General features: G+C 56.4%; 1 protein-coding gene across 7 annotated transcripts in view; it reads left to right on the forward strand.

Moving 5' to 3' along the window:
• TTC7A (tetratricopeptide repeat domain 7A) overlaps positions 1–24,380 on the forward strand; it is a 116,592-nt gene that overhangs the window by 70,856 nt on the left and 21,356 nt on the right. For 6 of the 7 annotated variants that reach the window (XM_047745512.1, XM_047745513.1, XM_047745515.1 and 3 more), the window contains 7 exons: positions 547–664; positions 1,692–1,749; positions 2,702–2,774; positions 3,907–4,067; positions 19,009–19,125; positions 22,576–22,673; positions 24,191–24,328. In XM_047745512.1, the coding sequence (XP_047601468.1) occupies positions 547–664; positions 1,692–1,749; positions 2,702–2,774; positions 3,907–4,067; positions 19,009–19,125; positions 22,576–22,673; positions 24,191–24,328 (763 nt within the window). The remainder of the gene's footprint in view (positions 1–546; positions 665–1,691; positions 1,750–2,701; positions 2,775–3,906; positions 4,068–19,008; positions 19,126–22,575; positions 22,674–24,190; positions 24,329–24,380) is intronic. The other variant, XM_047745511.1, reaches the window with a different exon arrangement.

A 24,380-nucleotide genomic window follows, 5' to 3' on the forward strand; every position in this document is an offset into this window, starting at 1 on the left:
CTTTTTCCCCTGAAAAGTTTGAGCTCCCTGTGTCCATGAGCGAGCTCACAGACAGAGCCAGAGGCAGCCTGCCCGTTCTGCAGGGTTGGCGGTGTCCCCAAGACCCAGTCCCAGGGCCCTGCCTGCCCCCAGCCCCGGCTTCCCTCTCTTTGCTGCACAGGTCAGGCATAGACAGAGACCAGATGGTGGAAGGAGCTGTCACAGACTGGGCTGGTCCTGGGTCCCTACTCTTGGCAGAGTAAGCTCTAGGGAGCTAGGCTGTCTGGGGCAAGGGAAGCTGTTTCCTGTGAACAGAGCTACCACCCTGTGACGTGGAGCACAGCCCCTTGGGTTGCTGGGAAGAGGTCCAGGGAGTTGCTGCTATAGGAAACAGCCTTATTTCTTCCACCTAGTGGTGGTGTGGTCTCGGACAAGCCATCTGGCCTATGATCGTGCTGCCCACATGTGAGGAATTGTGGCTCTGCGTGTCCCAGGCTGGTGACTGCACCTCCGGCATGCCGGGGCCAGGAAAGCCCTCCCAGTGACCTGTGCCTCTCCTCTTTGCAGCTGGAGGATGCAGAGCGCTTTGCCATGATGGTGATCGACCTCGGGGAGGAAGCCGGGGAGTTCCTTGCCAAGGGCTACCTGGCACTGGGCCTCACTTACAGCCTGCAGGCCACTGACGGTGAGTGCCGGGGCCTCAGAGCCTCTGCTAGGGGGGTCAGGCCTCCCAGGGGCCCCTCGGGCTTCTCTTCCCACCAGTGCCCACCCCACCACCCAGCACATCTCCCTCGAGTACACACACACACACACACACACTCTCACACACCCCTCAGTCCCATTTCTACTCTTTTACCAGACTTCATCACTCTCACACATGCGTTCTTCATGGGCGCTTCCTTCCAGGCGTGGCCCCAGCCCCTTGGCAGAGCTGCTGCCTGCCTCTGGAACTCCAGGTGCTCGCAGTCTGCAATACACTACTCGCCTGGACCCCACAGGGTGTCTGAATTCTGCTTTGCTCTTACCTCAGCACTGCTGTGTCCCTCTGGGGTCTTTTAAACCTCCCTTGACATGTGGAGCATTGCTGGGTACACAGTCGGGGCTTAATCAATACTTGTGCTTGGAGGACGGATTCCACTCCTGCCGCCCTGAGCCTGGCATTCTTTCCCGAACCCTGCCCGCTCAACCACGTGTGCCCCCATCAGTGAGGCAGTCACTGACTTCTCTATGCTTGCAGGAAGGGGAGTGATGGTGTCCCGTTCAGACTAAACCTGGAAGAGTAATCTGACCAGGGCTGGGTTGGGGCCTGGCTGACAGTAATTTTAAAGCTTACCAGGTGATTCCATGTGCATCTAAGGCTTCAAATGCCTGCCCTTAAATTTTAACACTGAAATATTGTTAAAATGGTTACAAAAACAGAGTCCTATGAGTAAAGAAGCCCCCGGAGGCAGGCAGCAGCCCTTGGAGGCTGTCTCTCAAGGGTTAGGTAGCAGAGAAGACAAAGAGGTGAAAGGAGCTGGTATGCTAAGGCACACACTGGGAAGCTGGGGCCAAGCGGACGCCCCACACCGTCCCCCAGTGACTGCTTGAATGCAAGCATTTGCTGGCCAGGGCCCTCGTGGGGCCTCTCCCTGCAGACCTCATGTGCCTGGGATGGGGCAGGGCTGGGCTGGCGGCCCCTCACAGCTCGATCTTTGTCTTCTCTCCTGCAGCGACTCTGAAATCCAAGCAAGACGAGTTGCACCGGAAAGCATTACAGACCCTGGAGAGGTGAGGGGGGGCCCCCGGCCCAGCAGAGGCACCAGGTGGCACACTCACACGCTTTATCTCTCTGGACCCCTTGCTGGAGACAGACTGAAGGTTTCAGGCCCCATTTTATTGACCAGGAAGCCAAGGCTCTGAGAGCTCATGTGGGAAGTGGGGACAGGCCTCTGGGGTGAGGTGGGGTGGGTGGGCTGAGCCCTCCAGTGATGGCAGGCTGCCCCCAGACTCCTCCCTGCTGCAGCTCAGAGCTCTAACCTGGGAATCAGAGCCCATGACTGTTGTGAGAATTCTGTGAGATAGAGCTAGAAAAGCACCTCACGAATGCACCTTAAGTGTAGCAGGGACTCAAAATTGGTGTTTGCCTCCTGCCAGCCCTTCTCTGACTTGAGGGCTGTAAGGAGCCCCCATGCCGTCCTCGCAGACATTTTCTGGCATCCAGGGTGCTGGAGGGAGGAAGGGAGGGGGATGCCCGAGAAACCCTTCTCCAGTACTGCTGTGAAAGCTGCTAGCCTATAGGCGGTGCTAGACGTCTCTTGCCACCTTTATGGGAACATATTAGCACATCCAGCCCCGCTCCGGCCCTGAACCCAGGGAGGTGACAGAGTCCCATCTGAGCCAATCCCTGCGGAGCTACCAGGGTCAGCTCTTCATTCCCCAGGCTTCTCTCCCAGAGAGGCCCTTCCCAGCCTCTCTAACCACAGGGCTGTTCCCTTCTGTCCTGTGGAGGAGATGTCAGGCTCCAGGCTCTATATAAGGCCATCACAGGGCCTTGGCCAGCTCTCTGGGAGCCTGCTGCCCACGGGCTGCCACCACCATCCTCCCCCACTGGGCAACCTCTGAGATCCCCTGACATTTCTCCCTGCAGCACACAGCCCAGGGCTGGCATGCTGGAGGCCCACAGCATACACAGGGTGCCCAATCCTTGCTCGTTGACCTGTCACTCCTTCTCCCCATACAGAGCCCAGCAGCTGGCGCCCGGTGACCCCCAGGTCATCCTCTATGTCTCGCTGCAGCTGGCCCTTGTCCGCCAGGTGGGTTGTCGAATTTCCTAACTCCCAGGTCCCTGAAGGCTGCGGAGCTGCTCCTGCTACCACTGCTTTGCCCAGCCACGTGACCCTTTGCAAGGACTTGACCTCTCTGAGTCCCTGTTTTCTCATCTGTTACATGAGTCCCTTCGCTCTGCATCTCTGAGGGACCCAGTGAGGATTAAGTCAGAAAATGTGGTAAAGCCTCTGGGGGGCACCCAGGAAGGGATTATTCTTGGCTCTCACGGCCCGTAGAAGGGTTCGGTCTCCTGAGACATTGCTGAGTGACTGACTGCAGGAATAGGTCCTCACCTTCCACCAAGCTTTCCCCACAAGGCTCAACTTCCAGGTCCGGGGTGAGGCTGCCACTGTCCTCAAGGAACAGCACTCTGCTCTGGTGTTCCGAAGATGTGCACATACCTGAGAGCTCTGTAGTTTTCACCCTCCATAAAAGCACTGGTGCTTCTCTCGCCAGTCAAGTTCATGATAAGCCTCTGGATGAGAAGGCAGTGTCTTACTGCTCCGCGGCTGCCTGGGCCCTGGGGACTTGAGGAGGGACACGCACATCTCACACATGTGCAGAACTGGGCAGAATGTTCTCTCATGTCATCCTACCCTCTCAGCCACTGGCACAGGCATGACTGCCCTCCTCACTTTGTAGCTAAGAACGGCAGCTCAGAGAGGTCGACCGAAGGCTCTAGCGAAGAAGTGGCAGGGCCAGCCTTCATTCCCCACCCACCCCCCACCCCAGAGCCGCAGCTCTTGCTAAGGTGGGCCTCTGAGCAGGAAGAGGTGTTTGAGTGCTGGCCTCCATCCCTGCACGGACAGGTGCGGAGAGGCCCCCTCTGGCTCTGCACACGGACACTGGGCTGGCCTCCTTGGAGCCCCCACACCCACCCAGGTCCTCTGTGCTGTGCCATGAACCTGCCTCTTTACCCCCAAGCCTGACCTGGGACGACAGCGCCCTCTCGCCATGGTACTTTGGGCCGTGTGTTCTTGTCAGAGCACCGGCTCCATGCCCGGGGCCTAGGGTCTCACTTGAGTCTGCTCTGCCCTCATTGGCTGGCACTAGCCCCTGAATCCTGGGGGGAGGTTGGGCCTTGGAGAAGGTTGCTCACCCGGCTGTCTTCTCGGGCAGATCTCCAGCGCCATGGAGCAGCTGCAGGAGGCCCTGAAAGTGTGCGGGGATGATGCCAATGCCCTCCACCTGCTGGCGCTCCTTTTCTCGGCCCAGAAGCACTACCAGCACGCCCTGGACGTTATCAACATGGCCATCACAGAGTACCCTGAGAACTTCAAGTGAGTTCCCTGTGGACATGGCTGGGGGCTGGCCTGCTGCAGACACAGGTGCCCGTGTGCGCCCTCACCCTGCCACGTAGCCAGCTGGTGCACACTGATTAAGTGCCGACTGCATGTACAGCCCCTGGCTGGAGGATGGAGGTGGGGACAGGCCCGTGGGGTCAGAGAAGGCTCTGTCATTCTGTGCCTGGAGGCATTGGCAGGAGGGTGGTGTGAGTGGTGAGCTCCATGCTGCAGCTGCAGGCTCTAGGGGGGCTACAGGGACCCCAGGGGAGACTGTTTTCACATGCACGTGCTGGAGCTGCTTCCACCTCGCCCTGGGCTCTGTGTTTGAGCCACACAGGGACACTGCTTGTGTAACTTAATCATAACCCTGGCCAAGCCAGTTTAGGATGAGCTGCTCACTCTGGCTGGGCTGGCAGAGGCCCAGTGAACCACCTTCCTGCCCCTAGGCAGGTCACAGGCATTGGGAGAAAGGGGTTCCCTCCTTCCTGAGCAGTCCTGGCCTCTCCCTCCATCCTTGGCAGCTCCACATCTGCCCCCCTCAACCAGGTCACACTGCCCAAAGGCCCCTCTCTTCGGAGCAGGGTTCACGATCATTTGGCCCAGGCCATGGTGGGTATGGCAGGGTGAGACTTTCCTGCCCCCACCTAGACACAGAGGACCCACTGCCACCCAGCCAGGACACTGGGGAACAGAAGACGTGCTGGGCTACCTGAGGCAGGAGGGTGTGTGGCTCTGCAGGAGGAAGTAAGGAAGTCGGTCATCTTTTGTTTTCTGCTCTTTTCCCTAAGGCATGTGGTACTGGGGACAATAGATCTTGTTTCCCTGATCCTGGGAGCCCAGGATGATGGGCCCTGGAGCACCCCTATTCCCACCATGTTCCCCCTTTGGGTCTATTCAGCACAGCCAAGGCTGTCTTGCTTTGGAGAGCAGAAAGCGCGGTGCCGGCTCCCTGGAGGGGAGACTCACACTGGCAATGAAGACAGGCTCACAAAGAATCAGGGGAAACTGGTGGGTGCTGCAGCCATGTTAGCTGATAAAGGGAAGCCGCAGCTGTCCCAGCCCAAGGAGGTTCCCTTCATGTGGGGGACCTGGGCATCTCCTCTGTCCATCCCCAACTCACTGAGGGCAGAGCTGGCTTTCCTGGGCAGTTAGCCTCCTTCAGCCCCACTGCTCCTAGTCCACACTGACCCTCTGCCCACAGCACTCTGACTCCTAACCCTTCCTGTCCTCCTGCCATCCTGTCTCCAGTGGGGCTCGACTGCCCATGGGCCAGGAATAAGAAGAGCTGCTGCGTGACCAACTCTACAGAGCCCGTCCTTTGTGTTGAGGAGATGGCCCTGACCCTCAGCCTCAGCCCTGCATTTGGGAGATTACTGAAATTGAAATTGAAATCAGTTCACTTGAAAAGGCAGATAGCTTAGGGAATACTAAAACACAGATAAAATAGTGTGTGTGGCCAAGAGATGAGTTCCCTTGTCTCATTAATCCCAAGCACAGTACAGCATTACCTACTGTGTAGAAGTTTATTTTTTTACTTTCAGTGAAAATACACAAAGGACAAAGGCCCTACTTTTTCCAGTACCAGTGACATCACTTTTTTCCAAGCTCCACTCTCACGAGCGTCAGGCAAAGTCTGATCCACTGTCTGCTGCCAGCCATGCATGTGCTTGTGTGCGTGTGCGTGTGTGCACATGGGTGTGTGCGTGTGTGTGTGTGTTTACTCCATTGTTGGTTAGGCTTTGATGGAGACAAAAACTGTGCGGAGGAGAATTTTTTCTTTTTAAAGATTTTATTTATTTGACAGAGAAATCACAAGTAGGCAGAGAGGCAGGCAGAGAGTGGGGTGGCGGGGAGCAGCCTCCCTGCTGAGCAGAGAGCCCGATGCGGGGCTCGATCCCGAACCCTGAGATCATGACCCAAGCCAAAGGCAGAGGTGTAACCCACTGAGCCACCCAGGTGCCCTTGCGGAGGAGAATCTTAAATTCCTAGAGTGGGAAGGGGTCCTGGCCCTGCCCCAGGTCGGAGTGTGTGTCATAAGAGTCTGGGCCTGGCATCTGACGTTGTTTAATGAGCAAGTCCTTTTCCCAAGTGCAGTGTTACCTGCCACTGGAGGCTGGGAGCAGAGGGGGACAGAGCTGTCCTGAAGGAAATGGCACAGGGAATTCTCTTACTGCCCACCTGGCCCTTCCTCAGGCCCCCAGTCCCGTAAGGGCCCTCCTGTTCCAGCATGTGGCATCTCGCTGCAGTGTCTCTTCCCAGCTTTTGGGTTGAATGCTTTCTGCTGACAGAATCATGTTCCCTGGCCTGAGGTGGGGAGGCTAATGGCATTTTTTGAAAATCTGCTTGGAGCCCACAGTGTGTAGGGTGGGGGTGTTGGGTTTGGAAGGCAGCGTTCTGGCTCTCCCTCAACCCCCAGCCCACCTCAGGGGAGGCGCCTCCTGCCCCCTGGGCTCTGGGGCTAGGTGAAGAAGCCCCCCTTCTCCCCAGTCTTTCACCCCCTCATCAGTAGTGTGTATGCCCTGCCCTTCACGGGTGCTTCCCCCTTTCCCGCCCTCACCTCACTCAGGGGCCAACTCCCTCACCAGAGGCTTCACTCACTGAAAGTGTCATCATGGAGGGTGGGGAGAGGTGGTCCTTGCCGAGGTTGGGGACTCCCCGTTGTGAGGCCCATGGGTGTGCTTCTAGGCCACCAAGAATGCCTAGACCTGAACCATAACAGTTGTCCCTATACTCCTGTGTCCAGGGAGATGGCTTTCACCAGATAATCTATGGGACCCTAAACCCAAAATAGGTGATAGGCCCCTCCCCGGCTCAGACTGTGTGCTTGGTTGATCTGTAGGATACCCATGCCACTCTGGGTCAGCTGTGTCCCTACTTCTGCTGGCAGAAGCCTTCTAAAGGGGTGGGTTCTGCATGAGAACAGAATGGCTCCATCCAGACACCACAAGGTCACTGCCAGGGCATCAGGAGCTCGGGCCATGGGGCTGGCAGTAGGGAGACCTCTCTGAGGTTCGAGCCGAAGAAGGGAAAGTGTTTGAGTACCATCCCTAGGGTTCTTCTGTTTTTTTTTTTTTTGTCACTGCAGAAAGACCTGGGGACCTGAGCATCCCATTCTCCATGGTCCCTTGCTCTGCAAAGCCTGCCCATGTGGGGACAGTAGGAATAGAGAAACAGGGGTAGACTCTTTATCTCGAAGCCACTATGAGTCCCTCCCTTGGAAGGCCAAGAGGACCTCTGTCTTGATTGGAGCCAGGCCTAAAAGACTGCAAAACTAACTAAAAAAAAAAAAAAAAAAAAAAAAAATATATATATATATATATATATATATATATATATGTCTCGTCTGTCTTCCTAAACTGTGAGAAAATACATTTCTGTTATCTTAAAAAAAAAAAACCCTTAAAAAAATACCTATATCTAGGAGGTTGGAAGTGGGTGTGGAAAATCCACAGGCCACACAGCTCTGTTGGAGTGACCATAGAGCCTGACCACAGCTCTTTGTGAATAAGGCAGTACCGGTCCCCACAGATGGGATGGCAGAGTACAGAAACCCATGGATTAGCAGGAAATGTCATTGAGCCCATTACCGGCCAGGGATCACTGAAAAATGTCATTGCCCTTCCCTGGAGCCTGAGCTCTGCTCCTCCAGCTGCTCCCTGTGCCAGGAACAAGCTGCGTGTGGCCCCAGCTGTTGTCACGGCAGATAATTCACCTGCTGGTCCTGTCAATACCATGGCAGCAAAACAAAAAAAAAATCAAAACCCCTTCACTCTGGCCTCCGTGTGAGAGCCTGAGCTCCGTATGCCACCGGGAGGCCCCCAAGGCTGCTCTAACGGGCTGAGGCTTTTCAGGGGCTCTTCTCTTCTGCAGAACCTGCCCGTGCGTTGGCTCCCAGAGGCTGTCTTAGTGAAGGAAGAGGCTGGCAGGCTAGTGTTGAGGGTGGAGAGGGCCTGGCACAGGGCATGGGAGTGCAGGGGACAGGCCAGTGGGTGGAATGGAGCCCTTTCCATGGGAGCTTATCCCCATGTGAGGGTCACAGGGGGGCCCCTGCCCTCGCCGGGTCGTGCTGTCTGTCACCTGTGCCACTTCCAGAAGCTTTCTCAAATGCCAGACATGGACATCTGTCCTGCCTCCGAGTCCCGTGGTGAGACTCAGACAAAAGGAAGTCTCGCAGTCAGTTTAGAAGCGTGTTCAAGGGCAGCAGCGTGGTGGTGGTGGGGTGGGGTGTCTGGAAGGCAGCACACCCGCAGTGTGAGACCACAGCGTGGGACCCGAGGGCAGCGTGCGTGGAGGGCACTGAGCTGGAGGAGGGCGCCATTCGTGCAGGCCCAGGAGGCACACGCCTAGGCAGGAAGCCCCGTGAGGGGTGTGGGAGCTCCTTAGCTGTGCCCAAGGGAGGCCACCATTCCTCCAGGCAGGCGGATGACTCCTGGAGAGAAACCCAGCCCTCGTGGAGCTGAACTTCCGAAAATCCCTTGAAATTCAGGGATTAGAAAGCACAGCACAGAAGACCTTGATTTCCATGCTGCAGGATAAACTTTAGTGAACGGAGCTTGGGTTTAAAAGGCAGAAGTTTAAAAGGCAGAAACGTGATGAGGCAGAGACCGATGTCCCCGTGGGGACAGTGTGAACCTGGCACCGGGCAACCAGACACCCTGCACAGCTTCCTGAGATCCTGCAGGCTTCCCACTAAGCCCTGGACTCGTGTGCTGGCCGGCCTGCAGGGGGCCTCAGGGGGGCAGCAGACTCCCTATTTAGAGCTGGTTTCCAAGCCAGACCCAGCAGCAGAACGTGCGTGGTCTGGTCGTGTGCAAGCTCTGGGAGCTGCCTGCGCCAGTCCCGGCAAGGCACGGCAGCCGGAGGCAGCTGGGCGGCTCTGCTGAGGAGGGGCAGGAATATGGGGTCAAGGGGAACGGCCACTGATAAGCATGGCTCCTGAAGCTGGGGCTCCAGGGGCACTGGTTTTAGGTAACAGATTCCTTGTGCTTTAGTCAGTGCGCTTGTAGTGAAGGTCACCATGGTAACCAAACAAAATTCCTCGGCTTCTTGATGGGAGCTTTCCAGTAACCAGCCTGTCAGTCACTGCCCCCACCCAGACCTGGCAGCCTGCCAGACTGGGTTTGAAAAACCCAGACCAGGGGTGGACTGGCAGGTGGCAGAGGAGGCACCAGGCAAGACCACCTCCTCCCTCCCCACCCTTGGGGGTCCCGTTAGGTCCTTTTGGGAGTTTCTGCCTGGCCCAGCCCACATCCCCGGGGGAAATTAGAAGATCCTAGGGGAAGGTGTGTCAGAGCCTGGGGGGGATACCCCCCTCCTCTCAGCGCAGGAATAATACGGCCCTCTCCACAAGCTGGAGCTCGCCCTGTGTAAACAATCAGCACAGCCATCTCCCCCAGGAAACCTAGGCTGTTTTGGAAAATGTTTGAGCTGATAACTAGGCTAGCTGGGGCCAGACCTTGGCTGGTTCTGGTTGAGGCTAACTATGGCCTCAAGGGCACCTGTCTGATCTACCTGGGCTGCCTCACCTTCTTCTCAGGTTATTTCGATTGGTGCATTCCACTAGGCAGAAGGCTCAGAGTCCTGGGCCTGTGTTAACATTTCTGACTTAAACCCGCTGTGTTTATTGGATGGCTCTTATGAAGGACTTGTAATAGATCAAAAAGACACTTAAAATACCAACACTCCAGTGAAGGGGCTGGAATCAAAGGTATTAACACGAACAGAGTTTATCGCTTTGCTGGATTCATTAAACTTTTCTGGCTAGCAGTGCCCGCCCCCCCGCCCCCATGAGGACAAGAGCCAGGGGTTAAACTTGCAGGCCCTGTGGCTGAGGGAAGTGTTAAGCCAGGCATAATCACTGGCACCAGCACTTTCTTCCCCAAAGGTCAGTTCCTCATCAGCTAAGCTGCTTTGACATTCAGCATTTCCCTTTGCCCGTGGTTCTGTGCAGCCTCCTGTGATCTTGCTCTGTGGGACACTGCAGTCAGGGGCCTCGGTCTCTCCCTGCCAGTCTGCTTATGCTCACACGGGAGGGTCCATGACCCAGGCGGTTTGGTTTTGGGAAGAGAAGGAAAGGAAAGTATTATTTGCAGGTGGTTTTTTTGTTTGTTTTTGTTTGTTTGTTTTGTTCCCCCCCCCCAAAAAAGAATTCTTAATTTGTTTTGAAGTGATTTTAGCTCCTTGTTTCCTGATGCTCACTCCCTGATCTCCCAGCCTACAACATTTGCTGGAAGCAGGCACTGCCCCAGGACAAAGCCTTTCTGCCCCAGGAGGAGAGGGTATTTTTGCCCATGAGGCAGGGTTGGCCTCCCTTCCGCAGTGGGTGGTCTTTGGGTCCCCAGGGTCTGCTCACTGGGCAGAGGATACAGACCTAGCCTGAGGTGTGTTTGCTTCTTGGTGATTTATACCGGGCTGGGACCCTACCTTTCTTCTACCTAGGGACCTTCTTTCTGGAAGTTCTTCCACTCCTGAATGGTCAGGGCAAGGCTCTGCAGGGTTTGGGTTCTTATCTGTTCAAGATCGGGCATTTGTGTTTGGAGAGTCACCTGGAGATAAGTGGAGCTAGGCGGCTGCTGAGGGAAGCAGGGCCTGGAGGCCTGATAGGTCAGCCTTGGGTCAGTACAGATAAGAAGGCCTAGCGGGCCAGCCAGCCCCAGGCCTGCTTAGGTGCAGGCTTGCTCTCAGAAATGCCCTGAGACTGTTCTCCCTGCGGGACCAGGGCTGTTGAAGCAAGGAGGGGCTCATTTCGGGAAGCAAGAAGTTTGCTGGCTGTTGATGTTTAATACTTCAAAGGGAGTTCATTTTGAATGAATTCATGAAGAGGTGGTGGAGCAGTATGAGCCTCAAAAGATGAGAGTCCGGAGGTCAGTTACTGCCCCAGACCCAAGGGGAAATCATTGATTTTTAGGGCTAAGAGCTGCTGTCAGGGTCCCTTCCACATTGGGGGTTAGTCTCTAGGAAGGTGAGAAGGCTGGGCTTCCTGCTGGCCCTCTGCCTTTCAGGGAGGTTACTCCTATTGGAATTACTTTAAAATAATACCCTCAAAGAGCATGTGTGTGAATTTAACCAGTTATTTTCCCTGGTGGAGTCTCCCAGAGGCGTGGAATTTGGAGGAGTGTGTGCGACCCATGTTGCCCTGCACCCACCTGGCTTCCTGGGCCAGTGGGTAGAGCCAGGTGTTGGAGCCAGGTGACTGCAGCCTGAATGGGGGTGGGGGGGGTGACTCCCACCAGATAGTCTGCCCCCATCCTGTCCTCCCAGTGGGGCCTCAGAGCGTACTCAGCTGGGCCTCCTGCCCCACCTCCAAGTCATCGCCCCTGCTAGGCCAGCCCGCTAGTTCCATTTTGCCTAGAAGCCACCCACCCCTCACCCCTGTTGGTCAAAATGGAAAACTGAACTTCAAAATTGAGTACTGGATTCTCTTCTGGGTTTGTTTCCTGATTGCCTTAGATATTCTTTTTGAACTTCCCTTTGTGGGTGGAAGCACCCCCCTGGAGCAGACACTGAGGCCTGCGCCTTGCCCCCGCCTCCTCCCTGTGGGGGCCCCTCTGCTGGACACCCAGCACCCCCAGTAGACCTTCCGATGGGTAGACCAGGGGAGTGGTTTAGTTCGTTGCTCTGGAGGGAAGGGACCCCCACACAGCTGTTGACGTCTTACAGTCTTCGCTCACCCTGTTTTCTTGTTCGAGGGTGTTTATTTTCTGCTCTTTACAGCCCTCCTACTTGAAAAAACTACTGGGAGAGCTAGATGGTATCTCAAGGTCAGACAGCTGGTACAGGGCAGAGAGCAGAGGCCAGAACCCAAGCCAGGTGGCGGGCTGGACAGCCCCGAGATGCTTGAACCCCACAAGCTTGGAGAATTATAGAGTGGGGCATCTGCTTTGTGCTCTGTGGTAGGCTCTGAACTGCTCCACATGTGTTAAGTCCTGATCTCCTCAGGGACCCTGGGAGGATGAACAACCCCCGTTATTCCCACTTTGAGGGCATAAGTATGCAGCTGTGTGGGATCGGGGCTGGGTAAGCCACAGCAGGTAGGGCAAACCTGGATGGAGCACTTCTCGAAGTGCAAGCCCCCTACTGGTCCTTTCTGCAGTTTTTCCACAGAACAGCCCCACCCCCACGCCTGGGTGTACAGATACTATCCTTCCCATTTTATGGATACCAAACGGATACAAAACTGAAGTTCTGAAAAGGTAAAAGGACTTGCTCCAGAAGCCTGGTGGTTAGAGGGGAAACCGGGGTTGAACTTGGGTGGCCCCACGTGGAGCCTGCTTTTCAGCACCGAGTCAGACGTGGGCCACGGAGGATGGGGCCCACTTCCTGTGTTTCCCCATGCGGTGTGCAGGCTCTGGCCTCCCCGGCCGGGGACTTAGACTTTCCAGAGGCGTGGCCGCCTGACTCAAAGAATAGCCTGCTTTTTCACTCAATTATGTGTTTTCTGTAAAAATAGAACTCTTCATTAAAACAGCATGGCACAGCCATCAGCCGGAATTACTAATTACTGTCCTTTAAAGAGATAATTCCCCCTTCTGTGCTTTTGCCACACCTGCTGCCATCCCCTCCCCCACTGTGGAGAGGGCTCCCACGATGACCAGGAGCCAGCGGCATGGGGTTGGTGGGACCAGGAAGAATGGACAGTGCCACAGGACACTGCAGCCTCTCTTGGACTTCTCTGATCCCAGGAACGCCCACAGCTCCCCAGGCCTCTTTGAGCCCTTGTGGCTCAAACTCCTTTTGTTATTCAACAAAGATTTGTTGAGTGACGTCAGGTCCGTCATTGGGGATATGAAGATAAGAAAGACGTGGTCCCTGCCAGGCACAGGGTCTGCTAGGGAAGACTGGCAGTGATGGCGTGAGCTGAGGAGACCTATCTTGTGGGGTGGCTATGTGCCAGGGCTGCCTTTTTTTTTTTTTTAAGATTTTATTTATTTGACAGAGATAGAGAGCACAAGTAAGCAGAGCAGCAGGCAGAGGGAGAGAGAGAATCAGGCTCTCTACTGAGCAGGGAGCCCGATGCGGGGCTTGATCCCAGGACCAGGGAATCATGACCTGAGCCGAAGTTAGCCGCTTAACCAACTGACCCACCCAGGTACCTCAGGGCTGCCTTTATAGGGCTCTGTTGCCCTTGGTCGTCCCAGCAAGCCTTCCTGGGTGGTGCCGTTACTGTCCCGGAGAGGTGAAGGCACCTGCTAGGAAGGGGCCGGGGCCTGGGCGTGCACCTGCTTTGTCTGGTGCCCACGGCTGTTTCAGCACGATGTGCTTTTGTGTGCTGGGGAGTGAGCCACGGGCGAGAGGTGGCCCCTTCAGCTAGACAGCTGTGGCTGTGCTCAGGCGCTTATTGTACGTGCTGAGTGATTTTATAGGGAGCTGTTTAAAGGAACCGGAAAGGGAAAATATGGACTGATGGTGCTTACAGCCCAGGTCCTCCCTGCAGCTGCCTCTGCTCTGCACGTACTCCCTTACCACTGGGAGCAGGGTGCTGGGGGGCGTAGCCGGTGGGGGACACAAAGGAGAGACCGATCCAAGGCTCCTGGAAAGGGAGAATGGACAAGATGACCTCTGACCCCAGGACAGGGCTTGCTTAGCTCAAGCTGTCCTCACAAAAATATCCCGTTTACAAAATAATTCTTTTTAAAAATATTTTCTTTGGAAGGGTTCATGTTCACCCACTTTTGAGGAGGCTCACCCTAAGATATCTCTATGGCAGTAGGAAAAAATGATTTGTCTGTGCCTCAGATGGGAATGGCTCCAAATCTTAATCCTTTTAACAAATAATTAGCAGGCTGATCCTACCCTAGGAACAGGGGCCAGGCAGGGCCCAGGAAGTGAGGGAGTAGGCGGCAGATGCCAGGCTAACCGTGCCTCCCCCCAAAACTTCCTCCAGCAACCCCTGGCCTGAGTGGCTGGGCAGGTGGGCAAAGATGTCCTCTGGGAACACCCCGAGACACCGGCCTCCCTGGTCTGCATCTTCCCCTCCCGGAGGAGGGCTGGCCCAGAGGCAGACAGACGCTGCAAGGCTGAGATGCCTCATGGTCCAGCAGGGGCTGGTCCTATCCATGTAGGCCGAGTGCCTGTCTGTACCCCTAGCTGTGGGACAGTGCAGGTGACAGGGGAGGTGGCCGGTCCCCGCCTTGAGCAGAGCATGATGGTAGAGGTGTGTGTGGTGGGGACACCCTTAGACACTGCCTAAGGGATCCCCAAGCCTAGCCACATGAGGTGGCCAGTGTGGACCTCCAAGCTCTGGTGGCATTCTTAGGGAGGGTGTGAGCTCCTAGAGAATGGCCTTGTGGCCTCCCTGGGCCTCCCTACAAGGACTAGGGCACACATGCTGCTTGGACTGGGCTGTGGATCCAGGACCCAGGAATCCTTCCCATAGCCCTTCCCCCTGGGGTGGGACAGAGCCCATGGTGTGTTTACATGGACTCTTGCTCCTTCCTCTTCCCCAGAGAGAACACTCACTTTCACATCTGCCTTCGGATGCAAGGCGTGGGAAGGGCCTTCAGTCCTGTAAGACCTCGGGTTTATTCTGCTTGGGCCTGTACCACTTAACAAACAGGAAAGTGCTTGCAAGAGGGGGTTCCAGCCGCAGCTGCTTCACCTGGACCCGCTCGGCTAGGCCTCCATCCATCCCCTCCCATCCCCTTCCTTTCTGACACACTTCTTAAGTCCCGGGATCCACGCAGAGGACCACCTGCCTTGCCAAACAGGCCACGGAGGCTTTGAGAGCCTTCCGAGGCATGAGGCCTGGAACCCGCCCCTCTGGGTCTGTGAGGCCTGTGGCTTGGGAGCGGGGGTTCCTGCCCCCAGCCACGGGGCAGGCCTGTGCTTGAGGACTGGGTGCAGCTGTGCGTTTCTCAGTGGCTATGCAGAGGTCATTGCAGTTCCTCTGGTGGAAAATGTCATTCCTGTCTCACTGGAACCTGTGATGTGTCCTGCTGGGTGACAGTGGAGCTGGGACTTCCGTTCGGGTTTCCCACCCCGGCCCAGTGTGTGTCTGCTCTGAACGACATTGCTGTATGGGGTCAGCAGTATGGCTGCTCCTCTCTCAGGGTGGCTCCCGTCGGGGGTTCAGGGGGCCCACAGATGCCCATGTTCTAGGTTTTCCTGTCTCAGGGCCACTGCTTGGTGGGACTTCCGGCTCTGCCTGGGTGACTGTCCTCCAGGAGGAAGACCCTGAGTCCTAAGGAGCCAGATGGCTTCACGTCCCATCCAGGCCCCGTAAAACCCAGCTTCTAGACAGCTGAGAACGGACTCAGCCAGCACGTTGCTTGCTGTGAGGCACCATAGCCTGCTCTGCAGAGATGAGGCATCGAGCAAACAGAGTCCTCCCCTCCTTCCTAAGCAGGACCCAGCCATGGGACGTGGTGGTGCCAGAAATCAGCTCTGATTTAACACAGATCACGAGACCCTGCATGTGCTGGTTGTAACGGCCCAGCTCCCCCCACAACTAAGCAGACACTGCTCAGCTCTGTGTCAGGCACTGGAGAGGCAGGGAGGACCCTGCTGTGGCGGGAAGCTGGGCCCTGGCCAATGAGTCCTTCCCCGCTGGGGGGGAAGCGTGGCAGGACACAGGACAGGATAGACAGTGGTTTTACAATCTGTAGGCATGACTGGCTACAGACCATTTCTAGATTATCTGAATTTAAAAATGCCCGATAGGAATGTGTCTTCGTGATTGAACTCAGAAGCCTATGTGGCAAAAAAAGATAAGCATATATAAATAGATAATGTATATAAATAGATAATATCTAGAGGTATGGATTGTGTAATTAAGTGCTAAGGAAAGACTCCTGACTATTCAGAGAAGGGCAGGGGTGGTCATGCTGTGGCTTCTCTGAGGAGGGCTAGAACCACCAAATTAAAATAGTGGGCTTTTGCAGAGTCTCAGAATCCTTTCTTCTGGTGATGTTTTGGATCCATTTGGTATATGAAACAGGCCTGCCAGGGGCTGGACTGGCTGAAGGGGGTGGGGAGCCCAGGCTTGCCCTCCATATCCCCTGGCCCCTGTGGCCAGCAGCTTCCCTGAAGCCCTGCCTGGAAGCACCGTTTTCCATGAACCCCCGATGGGTGCTGGGAAGTGTTGCCCACCAGCCACAGTAGCACACTGGCGCTCAGCCAGGCTTCTCTGACTCTTGTGGGAAGAACCAGGCCCCCCCATGCATCCTGGCACACAGGATAGGGAGGGTGTCCTGTACCGCGACAGAGGAGTGGAGGGAGCCCAGCGATGAATTAGAGGCATGCTGCCAGGTGTGCAGATGACTAAGTCTGACACAGTGAAGAATATCCTGGAGGGGCATGTGTACGGCCGCCATGGGGACACACAGAAAGTCCGAGGGTGACCTCTGCTTAGGAGCTGGCCGGCAGTTGGAGGGAAGGGGTGAGTCCCAACAATGGCGATGACGTGCAGAAGGGCACGGATGAGTCCAGGAGCCTGTCCCCCAATTCAGGTTGTTGCTAATACCTGTAGGAGCAGCACACGGGCGCCCAAGGGCATGGGGAGGCGCGGCAGGAATGGAAGGTCGCAGCGCAAAGGCATTTGAATTGATGTCGCGGACAGTCTGGGCAGGGTTCTTTGTTGAGGAAGATCTCTCCTGGCAGTGCTCAACTGTGAGACTAAGGAAATCTCAGGAGCTAATCTGGAGCCTTCCAGGATCCAGGATCTGGGAGGGAGGATCCGACCAGAGGGTGACTGCCTGTTGGAGCGCTTGCCCCAGCCCAGAAAGGATGTGGTTTGGTTGAGAAATTCCGCACTAGGTCACTCACGCTAAAGGAATGTCAGCAGCCACGAGGATAACAGCCTGTGTTGGTAGAAGTCGCCGTCTGCCAGCTCAGCTTGCAGTCACTTATGTTCTAGGCACATGGTGTGGTCGGGTCTGCCACTCACGCTGGCCCTCGGGGACACAGGAGGGGGAAGGGGCCTAGTAGAGAGGAGCTGAGGAGGAGGCATCTCAAGGGAAGGCTTCTGGGCTGATGTGCCCAGGGAACTGTCCCGGGAGCCAGCCTAGCCCAGCCCCGAGTGGCCCTGCCTGGATGTTCTTTTCTTGACTTGAGCCTGGATGTGTCCCGTGTCTGCAGGAAGGGGTTTTCACTCCTCTTGGACAGCTGCTCCAGCCTCTGGTTCCTGCCCCTTCCCAACCCCACCCCACCCCGCCCCGCCCCACCCTCCTTTTCATCACAGGCCAGCCCCAGCAGGATCCCTGATCTCTACCTTCCCTGCACTGAGTCTGAACTACCTGATTATCTGGGCACCATGTCATCGTTAGCACCAATTATTACCTTGAAGGCGGAACTGTGTCTCCTACTCCAGGTTCCTAAAGCCGAGGTGCCTAATACTTGCGGAATGTTGGACCCTTGCAGAATCCGGGAAGGGAGGGTAGGGATGGCAGGGCTGGTTCTCATGCCAACAGGATGCAGAGACCATATTCCTGCCCTGGCCTGTGCAGTCCATGCAGTGGGGACCACGCTTTCTGCCCTTGGGGCCTTGTAAGCCAGCCGGTTAGCAGATGTTCTAAGAAGGGCACAAGGCATCCTGAGCATCTGGGAAGGTGGAATTTAAGGTCAGACTTGAGAAGGGATGAACATGGAGAGGTGAGACTGGAAGGCAGTGGGGGGATGGGGATGCTCCGAGTGAGGGAGGAGATCAGAGTGGAAAGCTCCCAGGCGGAGGCTGGCCTCCCCGTCCGGTGCCTACAGCCTCAGATCACAGGAAGCACGCTCAGCCTCTGCGAGGGCCTGCATGCCAGCCTCAGATGGGCCGGCAGAAGCAGTGGGCAGTGATCAAGTACAGGGCCTGACAGTCATGTGCGTTTGTCCAACAGCGATGCCAGGATGAAAAGGGCCTCACTGCTCCCCACCCGGTGAGAACCCGGAGTCACAGCCTTGTTTGGGCCTCAGTCGCTCAGCCAAGTTCACATGCTGCTCAGGCCGCTGGTGTGCATCAGGGTGGCTGGCAGGACCCACGGTATAAAGAATCCAGGACTTCCACTGCTGTTAGTAAATGGCCACTGCCTTGAATTTCCTAACCCCAGCTGCCTTGACCCACCCTCCCCTGGGGCTCCAGGACTCCCTGACAACTGAAGGGCCAACACCTGGCATGCAGGATGCCCAGGCCCCCTGCCCTGGTTCTGAGGAGCAGTGTTCTGATGGTCTCTGCTGTGTCCAGGGCAGAGGGAGGAAGCAGTCGGCCCCCCTCCTGTGGTCCTGCCTTCTGGTGGGGCCAGCCCCTTCCCTCTCCTCCCAGCCCCCATCAGGGCCACATCCCCACATCACACACCATCCTGACCTCAGAAGACTCCCAGTTTTCAAGTTGAAAGAGGTTCTGAAGTGGTTCTCTTGCTTTGCAGAGTGGCTGTGTTCTAAACGATGACCAGATAGGATCTGGTGGTACTTTAAGCCTATTGCACATATAAGGGGAGCTGGCTATTTTAGGAAATCCAGTGAAGGATTCTTTGATAAAGTGGCACATGACTGATGACTGTCCTCATGTATCCAGGGTCAGCAAACAGTCTGCACTTCAAGTGAGGAGATGTTAACTGAGCACTTACTGTGTGCTGGCAAGGTCTAAAGCAGAACTCTGCCTTTTAGGGGCCCTTTCTTTGCCAGTTCTTTGCTTAGCTTCATTCCTTGATTAAGAGTTGCCTTCTGGGACTGTCTCTTGTATATGGGGGCCCCTGGGGAGGGTGTAAATACAAGGATGGCCACGCGGTCATTGAGGACAGTGCATGCTGTGGGTGTGGGTAGGAGGATCAAACGAGACTCATAGCCACACTTGACAGTGCCTCAGAGGTTGGGCAGGAGGGTCTGGGATCGGGGGTCAAGTGGATGTGGGGGACCGGCAGAGTGACGGGGCAGAATGCCTTGGGGTCCTAGCCTGGAGAAGAGTCGGGCAAGGGAGCCCTCGCAGCTGCGTGCTAACTGTTGCCATCCCTCCCTGCAGCCTGATGTTCACCAAGGTGAAGCTGGAGCAGGTGCTGAAAGGCCCAGAGGAAGCCCTCGTGACCTGCAGACAGATGCTGCGGCTGTGGCAGACCCTGTACAACTTCTCCCAGATGGGGTGAGTGGCTGGCATCGTCCCCGGGGTTGCCCATGGTATGGATGGCCACATTGGCAGGCGGTGGTTGCCAAGGCAACAGCCCACAGCCGAGTGGCTGTGATGCCTGGGGTGGTGACAGTATTTGAATCAGAGTCTGCTCCTTACCGCTCCTGGGGCCTTTCACATCCAAAGGCTAATTTTAACCTTTTTGACAGTCCTCTGCAAGGACAGGAAGAACCAGCTCAGGAAGCAGAAGTTCAGAGGAGTAAGAAGGAAGTCATTACTGAGCGTCTGGGCCGGGCTCTGGGATGGCGGCTCCTATCTTAAACACTGTCAGATCTTAGTTTCAGCTCAGGAGGGAAACTGAGAGTCCAAGACCCTTCTAGAATTTGCCAGAGTCACTCACCTGCTTAATGGTAGTGCTGGGGCTTGAACCTGGGTTCTCTGAGTCCCAGCCATCCTGAGCCCGGTGCTTCTTCCTGGCTCCATTTGGAAGCTAGAAGAGGAGGTGGAAGCTTAGTTCCTGAAGGGCCTGCTCCACCCATCCCTCCCCAACTCACACACCGGCTCCACACATCCTGTCCCCTACCATAGCGCCCAGCCTGGGCTCTACGTTTTTCCTGGGTCAGAGTAGGCACTCTTGTCCAGGTTGAAGCTGCTGAAAGTCTTTGCTCCAATCCCCTCAGACACTGTGCAGCCCAGAGCAAAAAAGGGCTTTGTGCCAGGCCCGTGCACATAGTCCTCCTGTCCTCTGGTGCTGACTCCCTCCCCTTCCCTGAAATGGCTAGCTGTGTCCTCTCCCTGAAGACCCCCTTTGATAGATGTGTTTGCATTTTCACAGGGACTCCGTGGGAGCCCAGAAGGCTTTCGCAGTCCCCAGAGGCATGTGTCTTTAATGGTGAAATTTACAGAGGAGGCCCCAGGCTAATCCAGCGGGGTTAGAGTAATCCAGGGGGGTTAAAACCCCTGGGCAAAGTAGGGTCTGCCTCTCTTTGAAGGCCTTTGAAAGGCCTGGGAGATTCCAGGGCAGAGCAGGACCCAGTGAGTAGAAGCTGCCAGGAGGCAGCTCTGGGGTGAGGGAGGGACTTTCCAGAAAGGGAATGGGGAGCTGTCTGGCAGCTGGGTGATGTGGGGGTGAGGCCCAGTCTCTGGTGTGAGGGGACCTGCCCTGAGAGGCCCCTTGCACAGCCGCTCACCGGCTGCAGCCACTTTGGCAGGTCAGCAGTCCGGCTCCCCTTACAGAGAGGAGCTGTCCTTGAAGGCGGCAGGGACTCCCCATCGGCTGGGTGGCTGGTTGCCTGCCCGTCCAGGAGGCCTTGGCGGCCCCCCCCCCCCCCAAGCTGTGTTCTGTCTCCAGGCACGGGGGCCCCTCCAGGCAGCAGATCTGTGGGGCTGCCCCATGTTCTCGCAGGGGCTGGGGCTGTAGGTTCACACTGGGGTCGCTTTATATCACCACCCACACACTCATCTCTGATATGAGGGCCCAGTGGAGCTCCTCCTAGGTTCCCCAGGCACCTCTTTCGGGGAACCTCCTGTAGTTCCCCACTCAGGGTCGGGTAGGGCTCAGGCAGGCCAGCTATCTGGAGTCACATTGCTAGGACCAGAGGGTGGGATCCTATACCCTTCCTGGCTTTCCCCAGAATAGGGATCATGCTTTCTGAACCTGGAGCCACAGAGCAGAAACTAGAACTTGTGAAATCTGGTTTGGGGCAGCTGAGTCCAGAGGCCAGAATCCACAGCCTGAAGGTCTGGCCTACCTGTACCACCCAGGTGCCCTCCTTCTCTGCTCCACCCTGGCCAGCCCACACCCCTCAGGCCCCGCTCAGATGCCTTCGTTCTTGGAGCCTGCAGTCACCCAGCCTCTGACACTTTCATCTCAACGCTCTTGAACTAGGTCTTTCTAAGTGTTAATCGTGGACTCTCCCTCCTACCTGGCTGCCAGGTTCTTTAGGGCAGGAGCGATGCTGTATCTTGGCCTAGACCCAGGTGGCAAAAGGTCCCTGAGATGGACTGTTTCTGGAGCCCTCGGGGTGGCCCCATCAGGGGCTGGGAGAGCAGACGGGACAAGAAGCTGTGGGCGCCTGGCACCTGCCTGTGTTGCCTCCCATACTCCTCACAGAAACCTCGAGAGACCGGCCTCCCCCGATTATTACTGCACACACTAAGCAAAATGAGAAAACTGAGACTCGGAATGGCTAAGTAGCTTTGCTGAGGGTCCCACAGCTGAGGAGGGGTGGCCTGTGTTTCTGGCTCCTCGGCACCACACTCAAGTGCCTCAGGGAGTGGAAGAGGCTGGGGAGGAAAGGCCCCAACTGGGACCCACTGTGTTTTGTGGGTGGTCTCCTCTAATGTCCGCACAATGGCTGTGCACTGGCAGGCCCAAGTTCAGGCCAGCATGAGCCCGAGTTTAAATGGCAGGGATGGGGCCCTGGCATTCTTGCTGGGACCATCGTCTAGGCGCCCCAGTGTGGGCTCTGGCCCCAGGACTTGGCTTGCCTTCTCTCCTGCCATTTTCACCTTGGCCTTTCTCCAAGCTTTTCCCAGGCAGCAGGTTCAAGGGTGACCCCAGAACTGGGCAGAGTGCCTGGGGGCAATGGGCACAACAGGCTGTGCCGCCTTTCTGAGCTGGTGGCTCCCCGACCTCCCACTCTGAGAAAAGAGGAACCTCTCTAGTGGTGTGGGAGCTTCGAGGACCTGGGGAATTGGGGGCAGGGGAGATGACCATGCTTGCGTACCTGGCTCTTCGGGGCATGGGGTGGGGAACACCTGGAGCTTCCTTCCCTGGGATGTGGGCTGGGGGCATTTCTGGTAGCCCATGAAGACCAGGCTTTCCTTGGGAGACAGACCTTGGTGCCTGCTTTGTGCCTGGCATTCTGCTAGACACTGTGAAAGCAGCAGGAGGTAGCAGAGACCTCTTGCTGGCCTGGGGCACTTCTAGCATCGCACACTTGAGAGGAGGGAGAATTTCGAACGTGCTGCTGGCAGCATGCTGATGGAGGGCAAGGGAGGAGGGGCACGGGAGCCACGGGGCTTTCTGGATGGATGAAGGGCACTGGGCTGAGTTGTAAATTATGGAGGGTTTTGGGTGGACCAGAAGAACAGCGAGAACATTCTTGGTGGCAGCAGCATGAGCAAATGTTAGCTGTGGGGATGAAATGTGGTAGCATTGAGGAACAGCAGGGAGACTGATGACCCCACAGGCACACGATGGCAGTGTGTGTGTGTGTGTAGATGTGCTGAGGATTCACAGCATGTCAGTGTAGCTGCTAGAGTGAGCCAGATTCTAGAACCCCACGCCTGAGCTCTGATCTGTTCTGCCACTCTGGTGGTCTCTATCCTTTCTAATAGTCCCGCTTTGACTCAGTTCCCTGCCCTGAACTCTCAGCCCCAGAGTTAGCCTGGCATAAGGCTCCCTTATTCTCCCTGCCAGCCCTCCACCTCACCGGGGCCTGGCCTTCCCTTGCCTTTCAGAGGCCTGGAAAAGGATGGGAGCCTCGGCGAGGGCATCACCCTGAAGAAGCAGAGCGGCATGCACCTGACTCTGCCTGACGCCCATGATGCAGACTCCGGTAAGAACGTGCCTGTGGGCAGGCGGCTATCGGTGTGGGTTCATGGCTCACTCTTGGCCTGGGTACACGTGGGGAGAGTGGCATCTGCCCAGCCTGGCCAAACCCACCCTGCTCCCAGGCAGCTGCAGCCCCAGAGCCTGGTTCTGAGGAGCTAAGGAGCTGCCGTCGGGCCCCTTCCTGGCACCTTCCTACCCATCCTGGCTCTGGGGTGGGAAGTGAGCAGCTAGAACAGGCAGAGGAGGGACCCTGCCTCCTGGGTGGGGCTGCAGAGAGGAGAGCCAGAGCGGAGAGACGGCTGTGGAGCCCAGAAACCATCTCCCTGGAGGCTAAGCTTGAGGCCAGGGTCTACCACTAAAGTGTCCTTAGTAGATGGAGTCAAGTAGGAAGGAATGAGCTGAGCTTTGATTTACAACTCTAAGCTCAAAGTGGACTGTTTCAATGAGGATGCGATGAAAGCAGAATAGCCAAGGCACAAGGAGAAGAACAGGTCACAGAACAGAGCACGAGGGAGTTGCGTTTCGTGGCATGGCTCCTTCTGTCCACTTGCGGACGTGAGCTGAGTGTGCCTTTGTTGTCCCTGACGGAGCTGGACTGCCCCGGGCCAAGCCCCACACCTGACTCAGAGGCACATCCGAGGGGCACTGGGCTGACTGCAGAGCTGCTGACTCCAAAGCAGGGATGGTGAAGGGGGGCCCGGCACCCTTGCGGAAAACGGTGGATGAACCATGAGCAAATGATTAGGCTCCATGGGCGCTCATCTTGGAAACTGAGACCATCTGGGAGGGCCCCGAGGTCTCCTGAGTTTATTGGAGCCTTTATTGCCCCAGCTGGGAGGAGGAGAAAGGGCTCGTGTTTCACCTGCACGTGAAGTGTAAATGTCAACAGCCATATATCCTGAGCAGGGACCCGAGTCACTCAGAGCTGCTGTGGGGGAGGTTCTCCAGAGCCACGGGGGCCCGCTGAGCTGCTGCTACCCAAGGATTTGGCCCAGCGCAGCCTTGAATGGGACCTTTCTGTAGAAGTAGTAGTAATATGCACCTGGGAAAAGAGAAAGCAAAGAGAGAAGGGAGAAGAGAAAAATCCTTCAGTTTCACCCCCCCGACCATAGTAATGGCCTCTAAGATCTTTCTTCCAGGCCCCTATTTCTTTCTTAGAAAAACGAGATTGTACCCTTTTATGGCTTTTTTTTTCCCCACCTAATTGTGCCGTGAGCACCCTTCTCCTTCCAGCTCCGTGTTTCTGTGCCATTAGTGTGATGGCCGTGGGGTCTCAGATGATTAGCCCTGCACGGATTTTGAATCACCCCCTGTTGTTGGACATCTGGGTCATTTCTGTTCTCAGTGTTACAGGCACTTTGGCTAGCGTTCAGGCGTCTTCTTTAGTGATCGGCTCTTCAGAGTGGGCTTGCTGTCCAGCTGCCCCTTCTGAGCTCCTCATCCCAGTTGTGACTGAGGGGCTCTTCCCTGTGCATCCTTGAGCTGGTTCATGACTACTCAGCCACCTCCCCTCTCACTTGGCAGGCTCACGGCACGCATCCTCCATCGCAGCATCCCGGCTGGAGGAGGCCATGTCGGAGCTGACGGTGCCTAGCTCCGTCCTGAAGCAGGGCCCCATGCAGCTGTGGACCACGCTGGAACAGATCTGGCTCCAGGCTGGTGAGTGTCCCCCCCACCCCGGTGACACCCACCCACCTGCCTGCAGGCCTCT

This window comes from Lutra lutra, chromosome 9 (genome assembly GCF_902655055.1).
Source record: "Lutra lutra chromosome 9, mLutLut1.2, whole genome shotgun sequence".
In the NCBI taxonomy this organism is placed as follows: Eukaryota; Metazoa; Chordata; class Mammalia; order Carnivora; family Mustelidae; genus Lutra; species Lutra lutra.